The sequence below is a fragment of the Lycorma delicatula genome, chromosome 7, assembly GCF_047948215.1.
Source record: "Lycorma delicatula isolate Av1 chromosome 7, ASM4794821v1, whole genome shotgun sequence".
Lineage (NCBI taxonomy): Eukaryota > Metazoa > Arthropoda > Insecta > Hemiptera > Fulgoridae > Lycorma > Lycorma delicatula.
In genome coordinates this window covers 86,720,523-86,736,945 of record NC_134461.1, presented here as the reverse complement: position 1 = coordinate 86,736,945, position 16,423 = coordinate 86,720,523, and the positions used below count along the sequence as shown (strand labels likewise).

Below are 16,423 nucleotides of genomic sequence, written 5' to 3'. Positions count from 1 at the left end.
CGAAGTATGAATAAATACAAAAAGTAATTGATATGAATAATATGAAAAGGGGAAAAATGATAAATAATTGTTAACAAAATTTGCGAGTCCACAACAAATTTTAACCAGGATCTATAAGTTTATACGTATTTAACTGTAAAATTCAGAACAATGAACACCCTCTAGGGTGTTCTGTTCTTTTTTACATCCATAACCAGAAGGACCTTCTTTTGATTTAAAATAAAGGCTACAGGATACGAGGAAATAAGGGTGTAAAAAGAAAAGTCTCATTTCAAACAAGCATCCTTCCTTGATGAACCGATAAAGTTATAATTTAACTAATACAACTCGATATATCGATCTTTCAAATCGATATTTACAATGTTCTAATCATTAAAAAAAAAAGCTAATAAAACAAAAACTGCGTTGCGGCAGGACACAAATTATAGTCCATTTAAAGGTACAGTTAATTTAAAAAAAAAAAAAAAAAAAAAAAAAAAAAAATGGTGCGAGCAAACAAAGTTGACCAATTCTACAGACATTTTTTAAACGTTGTAATATAACGCTACAACTTTAATATTGTTATAATGTATGGAGAATCTATATTTCGTCAAGGATAATGAATTTTTTAGAGCGAGTCGAGATTCTAAAGTATATCTGACATTTATTTTTCGAAGACCACGTTTACGTAAACTGAATCTCTCGCTTCCTTGCGGTTTCAATGGACACATAGTGATGTAATTGACACAAATACGCGTAAATATTTAACATTACAATTGCGTTATACCCTTTCTTTAACAGTACTTAAAATTCTAGAACTGGAGGTCATTCTATGAATCTTGAACGGGTGTAATCTTTTTTAATGTACGAGAAGTGAACTTGTGAAACTTTAACTTCTAAAAACGTTTTTAGTCCTCCATAAATATGTTTAAAGCCCTTTTAGAAAAAATTATGCATATAATTGTACCTTATTAAAATACTATTATTATACTCAGATACTTTCAAACTACTTAGCCTATATTGAAACTTTATGCACATCTACAACAAAACAAGTCGCATAAGAAAATACAACGGGCCATAGAAAACTTCTTGTTCGAAATTTCTTTCATACAAACTACGGAAGAGTTTGTAAAATGATAATCTTTCAAAGGAAAGGAAGTGAATCGCATGTTTCTACATTTGTTTTTTATTATTATTTTTTTGTTGTCTTTTGTTTTTTATTTATTTTAACATGTATCGTTTAGATTATATATCTGTTTACAAATCAGTCATACACGTTGAAAAACTTATTTATAAACAATGTTCTTTTTTTTGTAATAATTTTGTCTTAGATTAGGAAGTAATTTGCTTTGTTCTGGTCTATGAATAATTTATGTTTTTACATCATCAAAACATACTCTTGACAATGCAACATAAACAAAAAAGGCTAAGAGATAAGTACTTAAGTTTTGAAAAGGATCTTCAACTAAAACAAATTAAAAGCTTAAGTATTTTTTGCGAGGTAGTAACAAAAAATACTTTCATATATTTGTAAAATTGAATGTTTGGTTAAGAAAAAGATAAATTTTGAAAAAACTGATTTCTTTTTTTGAATGAAAATCCATTTTCTTGATGACGTTACGAATAAATTGATCGTATAGCCGTCGTATTATCAAAATGAACTATATTTTTCAGACTGAAACGTTAAAAATTCTTAAATATATATTCGAATACAGTTTCGATAATTAATATAAAGAAAATAACAACGATTATACAACTTGACTTCTGAGCTAGAGCTGATCTGTTGAAATGTGAACCTTGGTTAAATAGTGGATGGGAAGGAGTAGTTGCGTACAATTTACGAAGGGCATTTAATTTTAAAAGAAGGAACAGAAAAATTTCGGTCATCATCAATTCAAGATCACTTTAATAAAAAAAGATCCAACATTACCGTTTCAATAAGATTCTCTAGCCGGGAAGTTGGTTAAAAAATAAATAAATTTAACGGTTAAGGAATTATTTGGTTTTTCCAGATTTCCAAGAAAAACGAGCACTATAGAATTTAATTTGCTCAAGTTACTAAATAGAGGTCATACTTTCAAAATGAGTTATACTCATTAAAACTGAAAGACTGAACGATAAAAATTAACCCCTACCTATTATTTAATTGTTAATTTAATGAGATAGAAAATCATTAACAAACATATAATTAATGTAAAAAAAAAAACAACTAAAATTAGTGGATAACAGATAGAATACACATATAAGCAGCAAGAATGTTAGAACAAGCAAATCGCCATATAATTTCGAAGTTATTCAAAAACGTTTCACCATAAAACACAGTGCGATCGCAAGAACATGGGGCACAACAGTAGGGAGAAACATAAGTAATTGTCGAATATTAGTTCTAACAACAACGAATTAAACTGAACTACTACTCGACCGCGGTAACGGATGTGTGTCGTCATTAAATACAGTTTCCGGCACCACTTTTACGCTTCCGGCATAAAAATGTTCTTTCTTTACTGTGCTGTTATTGTTAATTTCGGATACTATTACATTTCACAATAACAAATTATTACATAGGCAACGTGCAAAAAAACACGAAATAGTAAGTACATTACGAATGTACTACACAAAAAACAAATTACTATACTGGACCGACATAGTCGATTATAAATTAAAAAACCGCGTTTCTTTGATTAATAAATTCACATCTGTGCCGTACACATTACATTACAACTGTTAATAGAGGAAAACAAATTTAGTCGTCTTGAAACACAGTAACGTAAACAAATTGTATTATTTACAATATTTATTAAAAGAATTTACTTTTCATCAATTTCTTCTTTTTATATCAGATTAAACATTTTCTCTACATCCGTTATCCACAGCCTACTTTTATTACAATCATTCTGTTATATTTTCTTTACTGCAAACAAAAAAAGAAGAAAAATAAAGGAATATTTTTAAGAATCCTATTTTAAAATTTAAAAAACAAACAGTAGCGGAAACACCAGAATCGGGAATCTAGATAATATACATCAGGAAGCAACACCTAACGAGTTAACGCATTTATAAACAAAGAAGCCAAGTAAGGCCGATATTAATACGAAAAATATTTTAAATTGTTCGCTTAAGATAACGGATCCGGAAAAGGTGGATAACAACAGTAGATACGAACTAGCAAGGAGGCCGGCTTCGAACGGATTGGTCGACGGCGAGGACAAATGGCCTTGAGAAATGCATCAGGTTTTCTGCTGTACGTACTAGTCGATCAAGTAGAAGAGTTGTGCAAGAAAGGAATGCAGGCGCTTGACATCACCAGCAGAGCGAGCGAGCGGTCGATTGTATCTCTAAAGTAACGGGAAATCGAATGCCTACCCCGGCCTGACGATCTGCGGCTGTTGTCCTCTTCGTTTTCCAGTGCGAACAATCGAAGTACTATTCGCAGTAAAATAAATAGTATTAACCGACACAGAAAATGACTTAATAACAACAGCGATATAAAAATATGCTAACTATCCGATCGGAATACAGTACGGCCTTGCGCCTGTACTCTTACCTTACCTCGTGTGCAGGTCAATGCGTGCAATGGCCGGTGAAATAAATCTTATTACAGCGCAACCTTTACACAGATGGCGTGGGCAGGAATGAAAGTAATAATTACGTGTCCGCAGCACATACAAAAATAAAACCAGGAAAATTCTCTTCTTTAAACATGATCAAACTTAGAATAGAAAATAGTTTCAGTTTAGTTTACCATTAATTTTATTTAAATATTAATAGAACTAATTGTTTTCTTATAAAACAACGTATTATGTATGTATGTATATATATATATACACATAATATATAATACATATATAACAATATATATATAAATCAGCTTTATCAAATAACCATTTTTTTTTATATTAAATAATTTTTATAAAAAAAAACCAAAAAGTATATGATTTTTAACTTTTTAAAATTATTTTTATTCATTTTTCTGATATTGATAAATTTTCTATTTTTTTAACTTCCTTCTACAAAGTACAAGGAAATATTGTAACCGCGAAAAATTTTGATTTTCTGATTTCAACGGAAATATCAATTTTGATCATCCGTGAATCCATTTTTTTATTTTCGGCGTGACGTCTGTACGCACCGTACGTTTGTATCTCACACAACATAAAAACGATTAGTCATAGATGTTGAAATTTTGGATTTAGGACTGTTGTAACATCTAGTTGTGCACCCGCCCTTTTGACTACAATCGACTGGACCAAAAGTGTTAAAAAAAACCCAAAATCCAAAAAAAATTGGATTTTGGACTTTTTCTTAACTGCAGTAATAAGCTCTCATTCAGAATTTTTCAACAATATATCGTAAGTGGTACTTATTTTCATTGTTAGCAGAGTTATAGTCCAATAAAAATTTTAATAAAATATTTGGTTTTACAAGGGGAAGTCGGTTCGAATCCGACTTCATTTCCTTCTTTTTTTTTTTAATTTAAATATATTGATTTATTAAAACCTCTCGATTGTAAAAATCTTTTTACATTTAAGTAATAATTTAATAATTAAAAAAAAAAAATATTAAAAAATGTAATGAAAAATATATGTAATTTAACAGGGGTACAAGGAAATCATGTGGTGTTCACATCATATTTTTTCATTTAAATTATGTTGTTTACACACTGATGAAAATTGTTCTGTTTAAAATCGTATCACTTTTCCGATCCAGTTTGTGTGTTTTGTTTCCAATTAATACACTTGAAGATCTCAAATTTGGGCTTAACTTTAATAGACATTATTTACATCAATTTTCTCAGAATAAAATGCTATATAAAGTAGAAATTTTTATTTGTTTATTGGTAAAGTAACAAAGTTATTTTATTCCAAATCTAAATAAGTGTAATTTTCGACAAAACATTTTCCTGTTTTATGCCGTTTTTCTAAAATTCTAAGTGAGATAGAGGTCTGGGACCACTTTTATTCCATTTCTTAGACAAAAATCATAAGGAAACATAAAAAGTCTACCCTTCGATTTGTACCACAAGGATTTCAGTCCGGTTTAATTTCAGAGAAGGAGCAGAAAGCAGGACTAAATGTTTCACGAACCGAAACTCGCTGACGAACCGTTTTCTGACCTATGTTTTTATGAACGTTTTTCTTATTTTTGGCTATAGGATCACCTCGAGAGAGAGAATGCCGTGCAATTTGGAATCAATTTGTAAACAAAGGAACAACTCCTGACTGACTGATAACCAACGGCAAGCAAAAACTTCTTAAGATAAACTGAAGAAAATTTATCCTCACATTTTTCTTACGGTATAAATGCAGAAAGAAAGATTTTTTTGAAATTCCGAGTTTAAAGGATTAAAATGGAGTAACAATGAAATTTATTACTCTTTTTAATTTATCGGTAACAAATGAATATAACAACTTGATTTTTGGTGTGTGTAATATCTTCATGTGAACATCTGAAAATCAATTTCTTACTTTTTTAAACTCGACCTTGAAAGAAAAATATCGAACAATGACTGCAAATTTCTCTCATTTCCGATTAACTAAACAATACATTTACTCGATAAGGGCTCATAGATACTCTTTCAGATAAATATCTAACAACCATTTCGAGTTTTTTGAATTTTAATATTTTAAGGGGGTAAAAAAAAATTTGTTTTTTTTTACGTTTTTACCGTTTAATGATACTGCTATTGAATCAATCTTTGAAACTTAGTAACAAACATTGTGGTTTAATTTGTGTTTGTAATTCTGATTATGTTATTTCGCAAGCGAAGCCGCGACTGGAAATCTAAAAATCAATTAGTGGGTCCTACACTGACCAAATATTTACTCTGAAGAAATTACAATACACTGATAGTTTTTATAAATTTAACAGGCTTTAATTTTTATTTATAACTATTACTCTCACAAGCATGAGCCCGTATACAAGAGGGTCCAGGGGTAAATGCCCTGGTTAGACGCGAGCGAAGCGAGCCCTAACAAGCTAAATATTCCCTGGCCGCAGCAGCAAACGCAATTAACCATATAGCGTTAGCGCTATTAACCACATAATATAAAGTGCCTGAAAATTTTTTTAAGGTCATCCAAACGTAATAAGGAATCCAAAATATATTTGATTTGCAGAATACTTTATTGTTTTTGCAGTAAATTATGTTATCAAAATAAATACAATTAACAACAACAAAGACGCATTCTTTCTGTGGTGAAAATTTTATACCGCTGGAAGAGTTAAAATCAGTTTTGTAGAACACCAAAAATAATTTTAAAACGAATTTATTTAACATTTTTAAGAAGACTGTGGAAAAAATGGGAACAAGTACAACTTTAGAATAAGAGTAGACTAGAATTCCGTACAACTAAATTTTTAACAGAAGAAAAAGATTCTCCTGTCCGTTACGCACCTTTTCTCTGTATTTTTCACTGTTATACAATGTTTGTGTGTGTGTGTGTGTGTGTGTGTGTGCGCGCACACATACACACACTTTGTTTTATACACACATTTATAAAACAAAGAATGCGTGTAAGAAAATGACTATAAATAACATTTTCTTTTACACAAATTTCGATCATTTAACTCCTTGACTACTAATGGTATACACAATAATAAAATGTAAAAGAATTAAATAATAGAGAAAGAAATAAAGAAAAAACCAACGGTATGGCAGCACCCTCCCAGCCGCTCCTTCCATTTCATCCCGGCATCAACGCAACATAGCTTTGCTTCTCCACTTCTACTACCAATGTCAGTCGGAAAGAAGCTGCTGTACAAGAAGAACAAAAAAAAATGAAGAAGTTCAGTGACCTCAACATTTCTCGTTCACCCGGACCGGAACATAGGACGACGATGTGACTCCGCTCTATAGTATAGTATTGCAGCCTTTTAACCGAATCATCTACTATAATATATAAGACTCGTACAATAATTGCATTAAAACAATCGACACGTAACAAACTTATTAAATAATATTCAACAATTGAATTACTTAATCGGCACGCAGATTATGACAATAAAATGTTAACTGAGGTCAAAGTCGTAGCCACCACACATACACCATCTTCCATAATAACCTTAACTTGTTAATTTAATTTTTAACTTAAATTATTTAAATACCATCGGTGTACCGGTTAGCATTACTACAAATATATTAGGAATCTCTATAACAATTCCCAATAAAAATGGAAATTATTATTTTAAAACTTTACTCCGTTCACAATAGAACAAATTCAGATATTGATTCCAGCCAAAATGTAAAGTTGACAATGTAAATAAAAAAATAAAAAATAAATGTATAAAACTACCAGAGTTTACGTTCCAAAATGACGAGAAAAGGAAATGAAACGACATAAAAATTAATGTATATTTTTACTTCCTTTTACGAAATAAAGAAATTATTGTGATAGCGAAAAATTTCGGTTTTCAGATTTCAACAAATATTCATTTTGACAATCCCTGAATCCATTTTGACTGGTATCGGCGTAACGTCTGTACGTATTTACCTCGCATAACTCAAAAACGATTAACCGTAGCATGTTGAAATTTTGGATTTAGGACGGTTGTAACATCTAGTTGTGTACCTCTCTTTTTGATTGCAAACGACTGAACCAAAAGTGCCCCAAAAAAGAAATCCAAAAAAATTTGGATTTTGGACGTTTTCTCAAATGCATTATTAATCACTTTCTGAGAGCTTTTCAACGATATATCATAAGCGGTAATTATTTTTATTGGTTCCAGAGTTATAGCCAAATAAAATTTTTGTTAGTGAAACATTTCGATTATAGAAGGGGGATTTTAACTTTTTTTAATTTAAATATATTGATTTAATAATCAATTATTATCCTCTAGGTTGTAAAAAAAGAGTTTTACGATAATTAATAATTCAAAAAAAAAAAAATGAAAAAATATCAGAAGTTATTAATGAAAGAAAATGTTATAATAGGCGTACAAGAAAGTCATGTAGCGCCCACAACCGATTTTTATCTTTAATTTTGCAGATAATCTTTTGTCCAAGTTTTCTACACCTAAGAAAGATTTCTACACCTATACATTTAACTAGAAAATAATGTATGTTTAACAAAATAGTCAACCACTTAACAATGAACATTATTTAATTTTCCTGTTTTTATTATATTAATAACGATTACGGCAAGATTATATTTATTAAACAAAATTATAATAAAATAATGTGTACGTAATTTAAAAAAACAAATACATTATAAAATTTATTATAGATTGTAAAAATGTTTTAAAATGGTTTATCGATATTTTACAACAAATATCTACACGTATTTTCTACGTATAAAACTGAATTTCAAGCACTGCACATTAAAAAGTGTTATCTTAATATTGGTAATAACTGATCGGTAAATATTGGTAATAATTAAGCGAAGTAATAACAGGATAAAATTAACAAAAACAAATTTTTTTAATGAAGTCAGATAAAAATATCATCCAAGAAAAAAACTTTTTGTTCTTTACTGCAGGTAAAGAACTTAATGTTTGAAGAAATGAATACATAAAAAAAAGCAATTATAAATAAAACTAATATATAATACTAATATAAACTAATAAGACTAATATGTATATTAGGAAAGATCAGAGTGCTCGGGTCTACTGAATAAGCTCCTTAGAGACAGACTGGGTTTTTGTACCGACAATGAGTTTTTGGATAGGTCAATTGGTAATCCAAGAAAATCGTAATGTTAACGTATCCACCATCCTCAATGGAAAATCTACGGAAGAAAAAAATTCAAAAAATGAATTATCTACCTACAGAAAGACAGTGAAACGGGAAAAACTTTTCCAACCATAGATTTATTTCAACGACCAAAAAACCGCACACATTAGACATTGATTCCATCCAAAATTCCAAAACAGATCGGAACAAATGGAAAAAACACATTAAAAAATAACGATTTTGCGTTGCAATCATGTATCAACAAACCGCTAACTATTTTTCTACGAGAAACAAAGATTCATTCGAGAATGAGCTCTACGCTTTCTTAATGAGAAACATCACCCAACCCCACAATTCTATGAAATTATAGAACACAAAAAGGATATCAAAGATGACGAAAGTTGACAAAGAAAAGCGATACGGTTCCTGAGATTCTTGATTAATTTTATTTCGTTATTTTCAAACCGGATAAAAGAAAACCGATAAATATTAATATAGAATCATATCCGAATATAATAAATATTCCTGGTTCGAGAAAAAAAGCCTGGTATAACTACTTTTAAAGATGTAATAAAGAATATGTTTATATTTCTAAGAAAATAGATAATATTACAACGTAAAATGATAAGATAATATAAATCGATTATTCCCACCCAAATACGTCATCGTCTTTAATTTACAAAAGGAATGTTCAGTAATACAATCTTGTATTTTAAAATTGACATTTTAATACGAAGATTCTGTATTACATACGCGTAGACTAATACTCTTTTTTATAATCAATGAATGCCGTCCCGCCCTTTGAATACCGAATTAAAAAAAAAGAAAAATTATTCACTATATTTTATCAACTAAAAAAAAAATCATTTTGATTTACGTCCTTATGTAGTAATGAGCTGACGTAACATGAGAGCCTAACTATTCATTTTCCATATTTAAAATGAGAAGAATGAATACTAATTTAATGCATGTATGTAGTTAGTACCTGAAATATAGATTTCAGTATTTTAACCGATAATAAATTTATCATAACAATACACGATAATAAATTTAAATATTTTGCCACGCCTCATCTTGTTAAAGTGATCATCAGACATCCCGTGGCCATGATACGGGTTAAATTTCTTCTCGTATTACGTTTTTTTTTTGTTTTTTTTATAAATTATTATTCATTTGTTCTTCTCAAACGGGTTTGAACAAGGATGATATATACGAGCAAAATATTTCAGTACAATTTTATAAACGATATTTCATATTACACTTTATAACTAAAGAAAATATAAACAGAAATAATACCGATCAAAACAAGGAATATCAAATTCTTTTAAAGAGGAAAAAATTCTACACAGGACAAACAGGAAGATTGATTCAAAGAAACTAACAACTCATAGAAATAAAAATAACTCACAAAAGCAGAGCGTGAACAGTGCCGATAACCAATAAATTTTGCGTTATACAATAAGGAATAAATCCCTTATTGCATTTGAAAATTATAATAAAAAAAACACAAAATCAATTAGCATCGACGTAGATTTTTTTTTTTTGTTACTCGACTTTAATCGATAAGTATAGTTACGATAATGACATACACGCACTATTTCATTCACTTATTTTAATGTTTATTGCTGTTCAAATGCAAAACAAAAAACTTAATTGTTGCAATTTTTAATAATTATCTTTAATGATAATTTCAAACACGATGGGGCAACTCCACACTTTCCATTAGCAGTTAGACAACACTTAAATGCGACTTTTTTAAAGAAGCGAATTGAACGTGGCGGATCTATTAATTGGCCCCGAAGGTCGTCTGTCTTAATATACCTGTCGACTACCACTTGAAATTAGTATATGAAAAAATGCGTAATATAAGTGAAGAGTTAATTATTAGAATTATCAGTGCGGTACAAATAATATAAAAACAATCCTGTTGAAATACAGTAGGCAAACAAAAACAATTTTCGTCGAGTGGCCACTATGGCGGAAAATATTTTCAGCAGTTTATTCAATTGTTTGTAATCTGTTTTATTGTATATGTCTGTATTTGTTATTTTCTAAAATATTAATTACTTTTGTTTTGTAATATTGAAATTTTGTTTCTTTAATATCAATATCCGCTGCATTTTGAGGTTTTTTTTAAACAAACTTCAAAATTCTTACTATGTATTTAGTTTCTGCGGACTTCATTGAAACCGTTTTACTCACAATCAAATTCTCCACAAGTTTTATTTAAAACTTTTGTGTTTATTACCCGCATAACAAAGTTATATAGCATACAATTAGAAAAAGGAATAACGATAGTGAAAAGGTACAATTTACCCACTGATGAACGGCAATACACCAACTAGAGATCGGCTAAAGACATCTGCCGGGCAATGGATATTCCTTTACCAACCCGCAATCCTTCGGGATAATATCAGGACGTTTTCAACTATAATGGGAACAACATATGATTTTTCTGAACAACAAAATTACTTTTCCTCATGACATGAAATGATAATTATATTTCCTCCGATAATTGATATACGGTTCTTAATGGAACGACCCCTCATAATACCAGCAATTGTATTAAATTGAGAAACATCGAACTTAACGACTAAACATTCAGTCAGATCCCAGCTGGAGACTTCTCTTGTTTCCTGTTTAGCCTTCGGAACCACCGTAAGTATTACTTCAGAGGATGATATGAATGAATGTAAATAAAGTGTAGTACTGTACAGTATTCGGTCGACCATTCCTGAGATGTGTGGTTAATTGAAACCAACCACCAAAGAACACCGGTATACGAAGTAGCGTTCAAATCCTTATAAAAGCCATTCAAAGCCTTTACTAGGATTTGAATGACTTTTTAAAAAAAGTTAATCAAAATTGTAATATTTGGCATACCTTATGTTGTTTCGGATGTTTACGAAGATTTGATTTTCCGTTGATCAATACGTTGTCATTGACGAAACAAACATCGCAAGGAGAAGGCGGATCCGTTGACGTAGTCCAATCGTCATCGCCATCGTCAGTCTCGTCAGTAGATGATTCTTGGCGGCCAGCAACACCACCCATACCACCTCCCAAAGATATAAAACCGCTATCACCGGGCTGAAACAGAAAAAGAAACAAAATAAATCAATAACTAACATCAATCGTGCAATTTAGGTAAAATTTTGTTACGATAAAAATATAATCTCATTCCGATTGTAAAATGTAACGATTACACTACGCCTTGAGAACACTACAGAGACGTACCAAATCGTTAAAGAGATAAGACCTAGTTTCTTTCCCATTCGTACATACATCCGAAAAATACTGATAAAATACCCGACCTAAATGAACATGTATACCAAACACGCACCTTTAACGCACATTTAAAAATATACGGCTGTCCAGCAGGGACGTTTAGGGAAACTTATTTACACTTGTACTAATTAAGATAGATCTGGGTTTACTCGACAAGTATTTCACTACTCAGCAACCCTTTTAACATAGTAAAAAATAATACAACATTTGAATTAACGGCAGAAGATCATCATACATTCGGCCACACAACCGCAAAAGATTTTATAATATATACTTTTATCCGGTTTATTTTTAAATAAGCCATTATTCGGTAATAAATATTGGTAGTACAGCAAAGAACTTTCCTTAAACCGATAACTCGGCCTAATAAACAATTTTATTGATATCCAGGCTTTTTATGGCAGATAACGACAATAATAAAGAGATTTAAATAGGATCTTGTTCTGATAACTTACACATTTACATTTTTTCCACAGATGAATTTTACACATACAAAACTTCTTTCAGGTTCAAAAAAAAAACTAGCAATCTTAAAATAATTACAAGACTAATTCAGAATAAGTAATTTATTTTAAACTATTTGCTAACATTTAATCAATTAAAAAACCAAGTTAAAGATTTTCAATTCTACGCAAAAAAAAATCACAGACAAAACTATGTAGTTTGTGTAATTTACAAATTTAGCATTAACTTCTTAAGGTTCTTATTTTATCACAGATGGGAAATCTGGAAGATCAATCTACATTTAAATCGAATACTTTCACGTATAACATTCCGAATGAGTGAGCTGTTCTTTGGATAACACTGTATATGCGTTCTCGTTTAGCCGTTTAATTTCTGGAGAAAAATAACTATATATCGCAGCATTTATTAATTAATAATGTGCTCCTTCAAATTCTTGATCTCTGAGGGACTGGAAGGCGGATGAGCGCTCGCTGCCTGAAACAGGCCTAGATCTTTTCTTCTGATATTTCGTACCGCAAATTATTTCTATTTATTTATAATTAAGCGTCCAAATAAGTTAACCCGTTTAAAAAAAAAGACACTTTTTTTAAGTGATGTATTTGTTTTGTCTTGAGAAATGAGGAAAGGTTCCTCCAAATTAAGTGAAGACCCCTTAATTTTTAACTTTTCTTCAGCTTTGATTAAACATTTACTAATAATATTAACACCAATTTAGACGGTTGTCAACGCGAGGCGAATAGCTAAATCCATAAAATAATGGCACGTTGATAATAACCATCGGTCAATTATTCAAACAGAATAGATGCGGTAGAACCGTGGGCGATAAAATAAACTTCTCGATGAAAGCGTGGGAAGAACAGGTGACGTTACGCTTCTTAAATCATACTTGCTCTTTGGAAGTTGAAGGATCCTACCCCCCCTCCCCAGCAAAGAATAATAAATATTGTAGAAATCATCCTACTTTTACTATTATTTACATTCCATAGTTTCGTTTTCGTTTACACAGAATTTTTTTATTTTACTACTTTTACTGCCGTTCAACGGACGGAATAGAGCTTTGTTTTACAACGTTTATCATCAAACGTTTCTGTATTATTTTTGTTATATAGCTGGATGAAATGAAAATGAAATTATTATCGTAGCTGTGGTTATTAATGTACTTTGCGGTTTGCTGTGCTATTTCCTTCAACCTGCCATTTTTTGCGGTTTGCATTCTTTCCCAGTTTTAGTAAAAAAAAAAAGTGAAGATTCGGAGGTCATACCAAAACTACTTTGTTTAAAATAATTTAAAACTAATATTTTATTTACAATATTGTAATATTTTTAGCAAAACTGTCCAGAAATTTTTTTCCAACCTTCAATGATATAAAACTAAACGAAAATGCAGCTTCTTTAACGATTTATTTACGGCAGCGCATACAATCTGTCTACAAAATATTATTCTTTACGAAAAATACTTTACATTTGTATATCAACACAACCGTTCGATTTTTCCACTACTAATCTTAGAATTTATAAAAATGAATATATTCAAAATATATTTAAAAATCAAGAGGTTAAGATTTCACAATTTTAGCAAATTACTTCAAACAATCATTCAACGATGTATTTACGTATCATAAGTGACAAAACCGCAACAATTGTAGGCGATCTGACAAATCAAGCATCTTCAAAAAATTAAGTAGTCATCTTCAAGAATAATAACCATTCCACGCCAAGTTTACTAAGGAAAGTGAAAAAAAAAATAAAATGAAACGACGATGCCTTCTTCACCAAATCTGAATATATGATTGCATATTATCACGCCAAATTCAGGGAAATCCATATGATATCTAACTTTAAAAGCGATTGATATCTTCATTCTGAAGTGGCTGTATATTAGACATCATTACTTTCAGGTAAACAATCCTGACTTAAACCCTTTTATACCTCAAATGTCATTATAGTGTTAAACCTGAACTATACATAAAGCATCAATTCGATATTAAACCTGTGAAATACCTTTTAGGTATCGAAGTGTTTTAATCTTTGAATGAATGATGATCCTCAAAAAGAAAAATGGCCTTTATGTCAATTTTTTACCTGGGCGAAAAACGCTTTCGCGTTATCGTTGTCCGGACATGATACATTTGTTATAAATAAATCTTAAAAATTGACAAAAATTAATTAAAAACTAAAACCTAGTAACGTAAAAATACATCTTAAAAGGAAAAAGCCTATAACACATGCTAAAAACGAAATAAAAACAGAGATTTATCACATAATTTATCTCGATTAAAATAATAAAATTACCATCTTCTTTACGGCAAATGGCAAAAATAGCTGAAACATAATAATTCAAATATTTGAATATAAACGGACGGCCCTAAGGAATCGTAAAACAAAAGAGCATTTCATTATCCCATAGTTCGCATGTTAGCCCCTAGTTTAAACTTTCGACACAATGTAACCGATACAATCCACAAGGATATGGCACTTATTTGGCAGTCGCAGCGATCACAAACGGGTGCATCTCTTTGCGTCATCAGATATCCATGAGTGAGCCTAGTGTGCCCAATTCGCAAACGGCAAATAATAACCTCCTCTCGACGGTTATTTCTGCATGAAGAGCTCCACAACGACACGGTGTTCTTAAACGGGCCAAGTTTATTGTTTGTGGTAGCATTCCATTGACTTTACCACTCATTATGCACCACCCTCTTCCGGAAACAGACATCCTTCGAAGCGACGCGATTGGTGAAAGGAGACTGGAAACAAACCTCTTTTGCCGCACCATCAACGCACTCATTCCCTGAAATTCCAATATGGCTGAGGAACCAGAAAAATTTCACAGTTGTATTACGTTTAGTCATCTGCGAAATAACACACTGAATGTCACAGACAACAGGGTGTCTGGAAAACATGTCACTAATCACCTTTTTTTTTTCTTTTTCTGTTTACCCTCCGGAACCACCGTAAAGTATGACTTCAGAGGATGATATCTATGAAAGTAAATGAAGTGTAGTCTCGTACAATTTTAAGTCGACCATTCCTAAGATGTGTGGTTAATTGAAATCCAACCACCAAAGAACTCCGGTATCCACGATCTAGTATTCAAATCCGTATAAAAATAACTGCCTTTACAAGGATTTGAATCTTAGAACTCTCAAATTTGAAATCAGCTGATTTGCGATGATAAGTTAACCCACTATCAATCCGGTGGGCTAATTGCGTCACTAATCACCTGTAAGGCGCTCATGGAATCTGAGAAAACAAGTACTTGTCGAAATGTTGGGCTAATTATATTTAATGCTTTATTAAAATAGCAAACAGCTCCGCAACAATATACTGACGGTGCTGAGAAGACCAAACATGTATGTTCTGTTGCCAAACACAAAAGCACAACCAACAGAATTAACGTTTTTAGAGCCGTCCGTATAAATTACAGCATCAGGATTCACGCTACTTATAATGCTATAAAATTCGTTTCGTAGGATAATGGGTTTATGTTCTTTCTACGATACCGACAGAGCAGAGCATTAATTAACAAGAAAAGAGGAGGATAATAATATGGAGCAATAGTAAGAACTGGAGGTAATCGTATTTAGAGCTGGGAAAAGGCGCTGAGCTCTGATGCCCAGCAGAACAGTAGATCTCGGTTGTTCTCGGTATTGATCAACATGGTAGTTGGAGAATACCGCATCAGAAGTTGAATGATTTGGTTGCGCTTTAATCCGAGACACAGAGTGACATATTCTTTTTTCAAAGAGAGCTACTATTACAATACATAGCTTTTCAATATTTTATACATTTTCTTAAGCAGTTTGACAAAAATAAAATACCAGTGAATACAATATTTTTGTAAAGAACTATTCCTAAAACTCTCTCACTCAATTCTAAAAATGTGTGATAAATGGAAGTATCAAATTACTAAATGTAAACTGTTCAACCAGGTCCCAACTCGAGAATGACGACAGTTATTAATAATCGCGTTATATACAATCGATTACTTGAAATTTTAATACCCAGAAACTTTATACTAAT

At 31.0% G+C, this 16,423-nt stretch overlaps 1 protein-coding gene across 1 annotated transcript in view; it reads right to left on the bottom strand.

The window, feature by feature from the left end:
• Positions 1 to 16,423, bottom strand: part of bif (protein phosphatase 1-binding protein bifocal) — a 111,193-nt gene that overhangs the window by 46,694 nt on the left and 48,076 nt on the right. Inside the window, exon 2 of the mRNA XM_075372285.1 lies at positions 11,531 to 11,737. Coding sequence (XP_075228400.1) covers positions 11,531 to 11,737 — 207 coding nt within the window. The remainder of the gene's footprint in view (positions 1 to 11,530; positions 11,738 to 16,423) is intronic.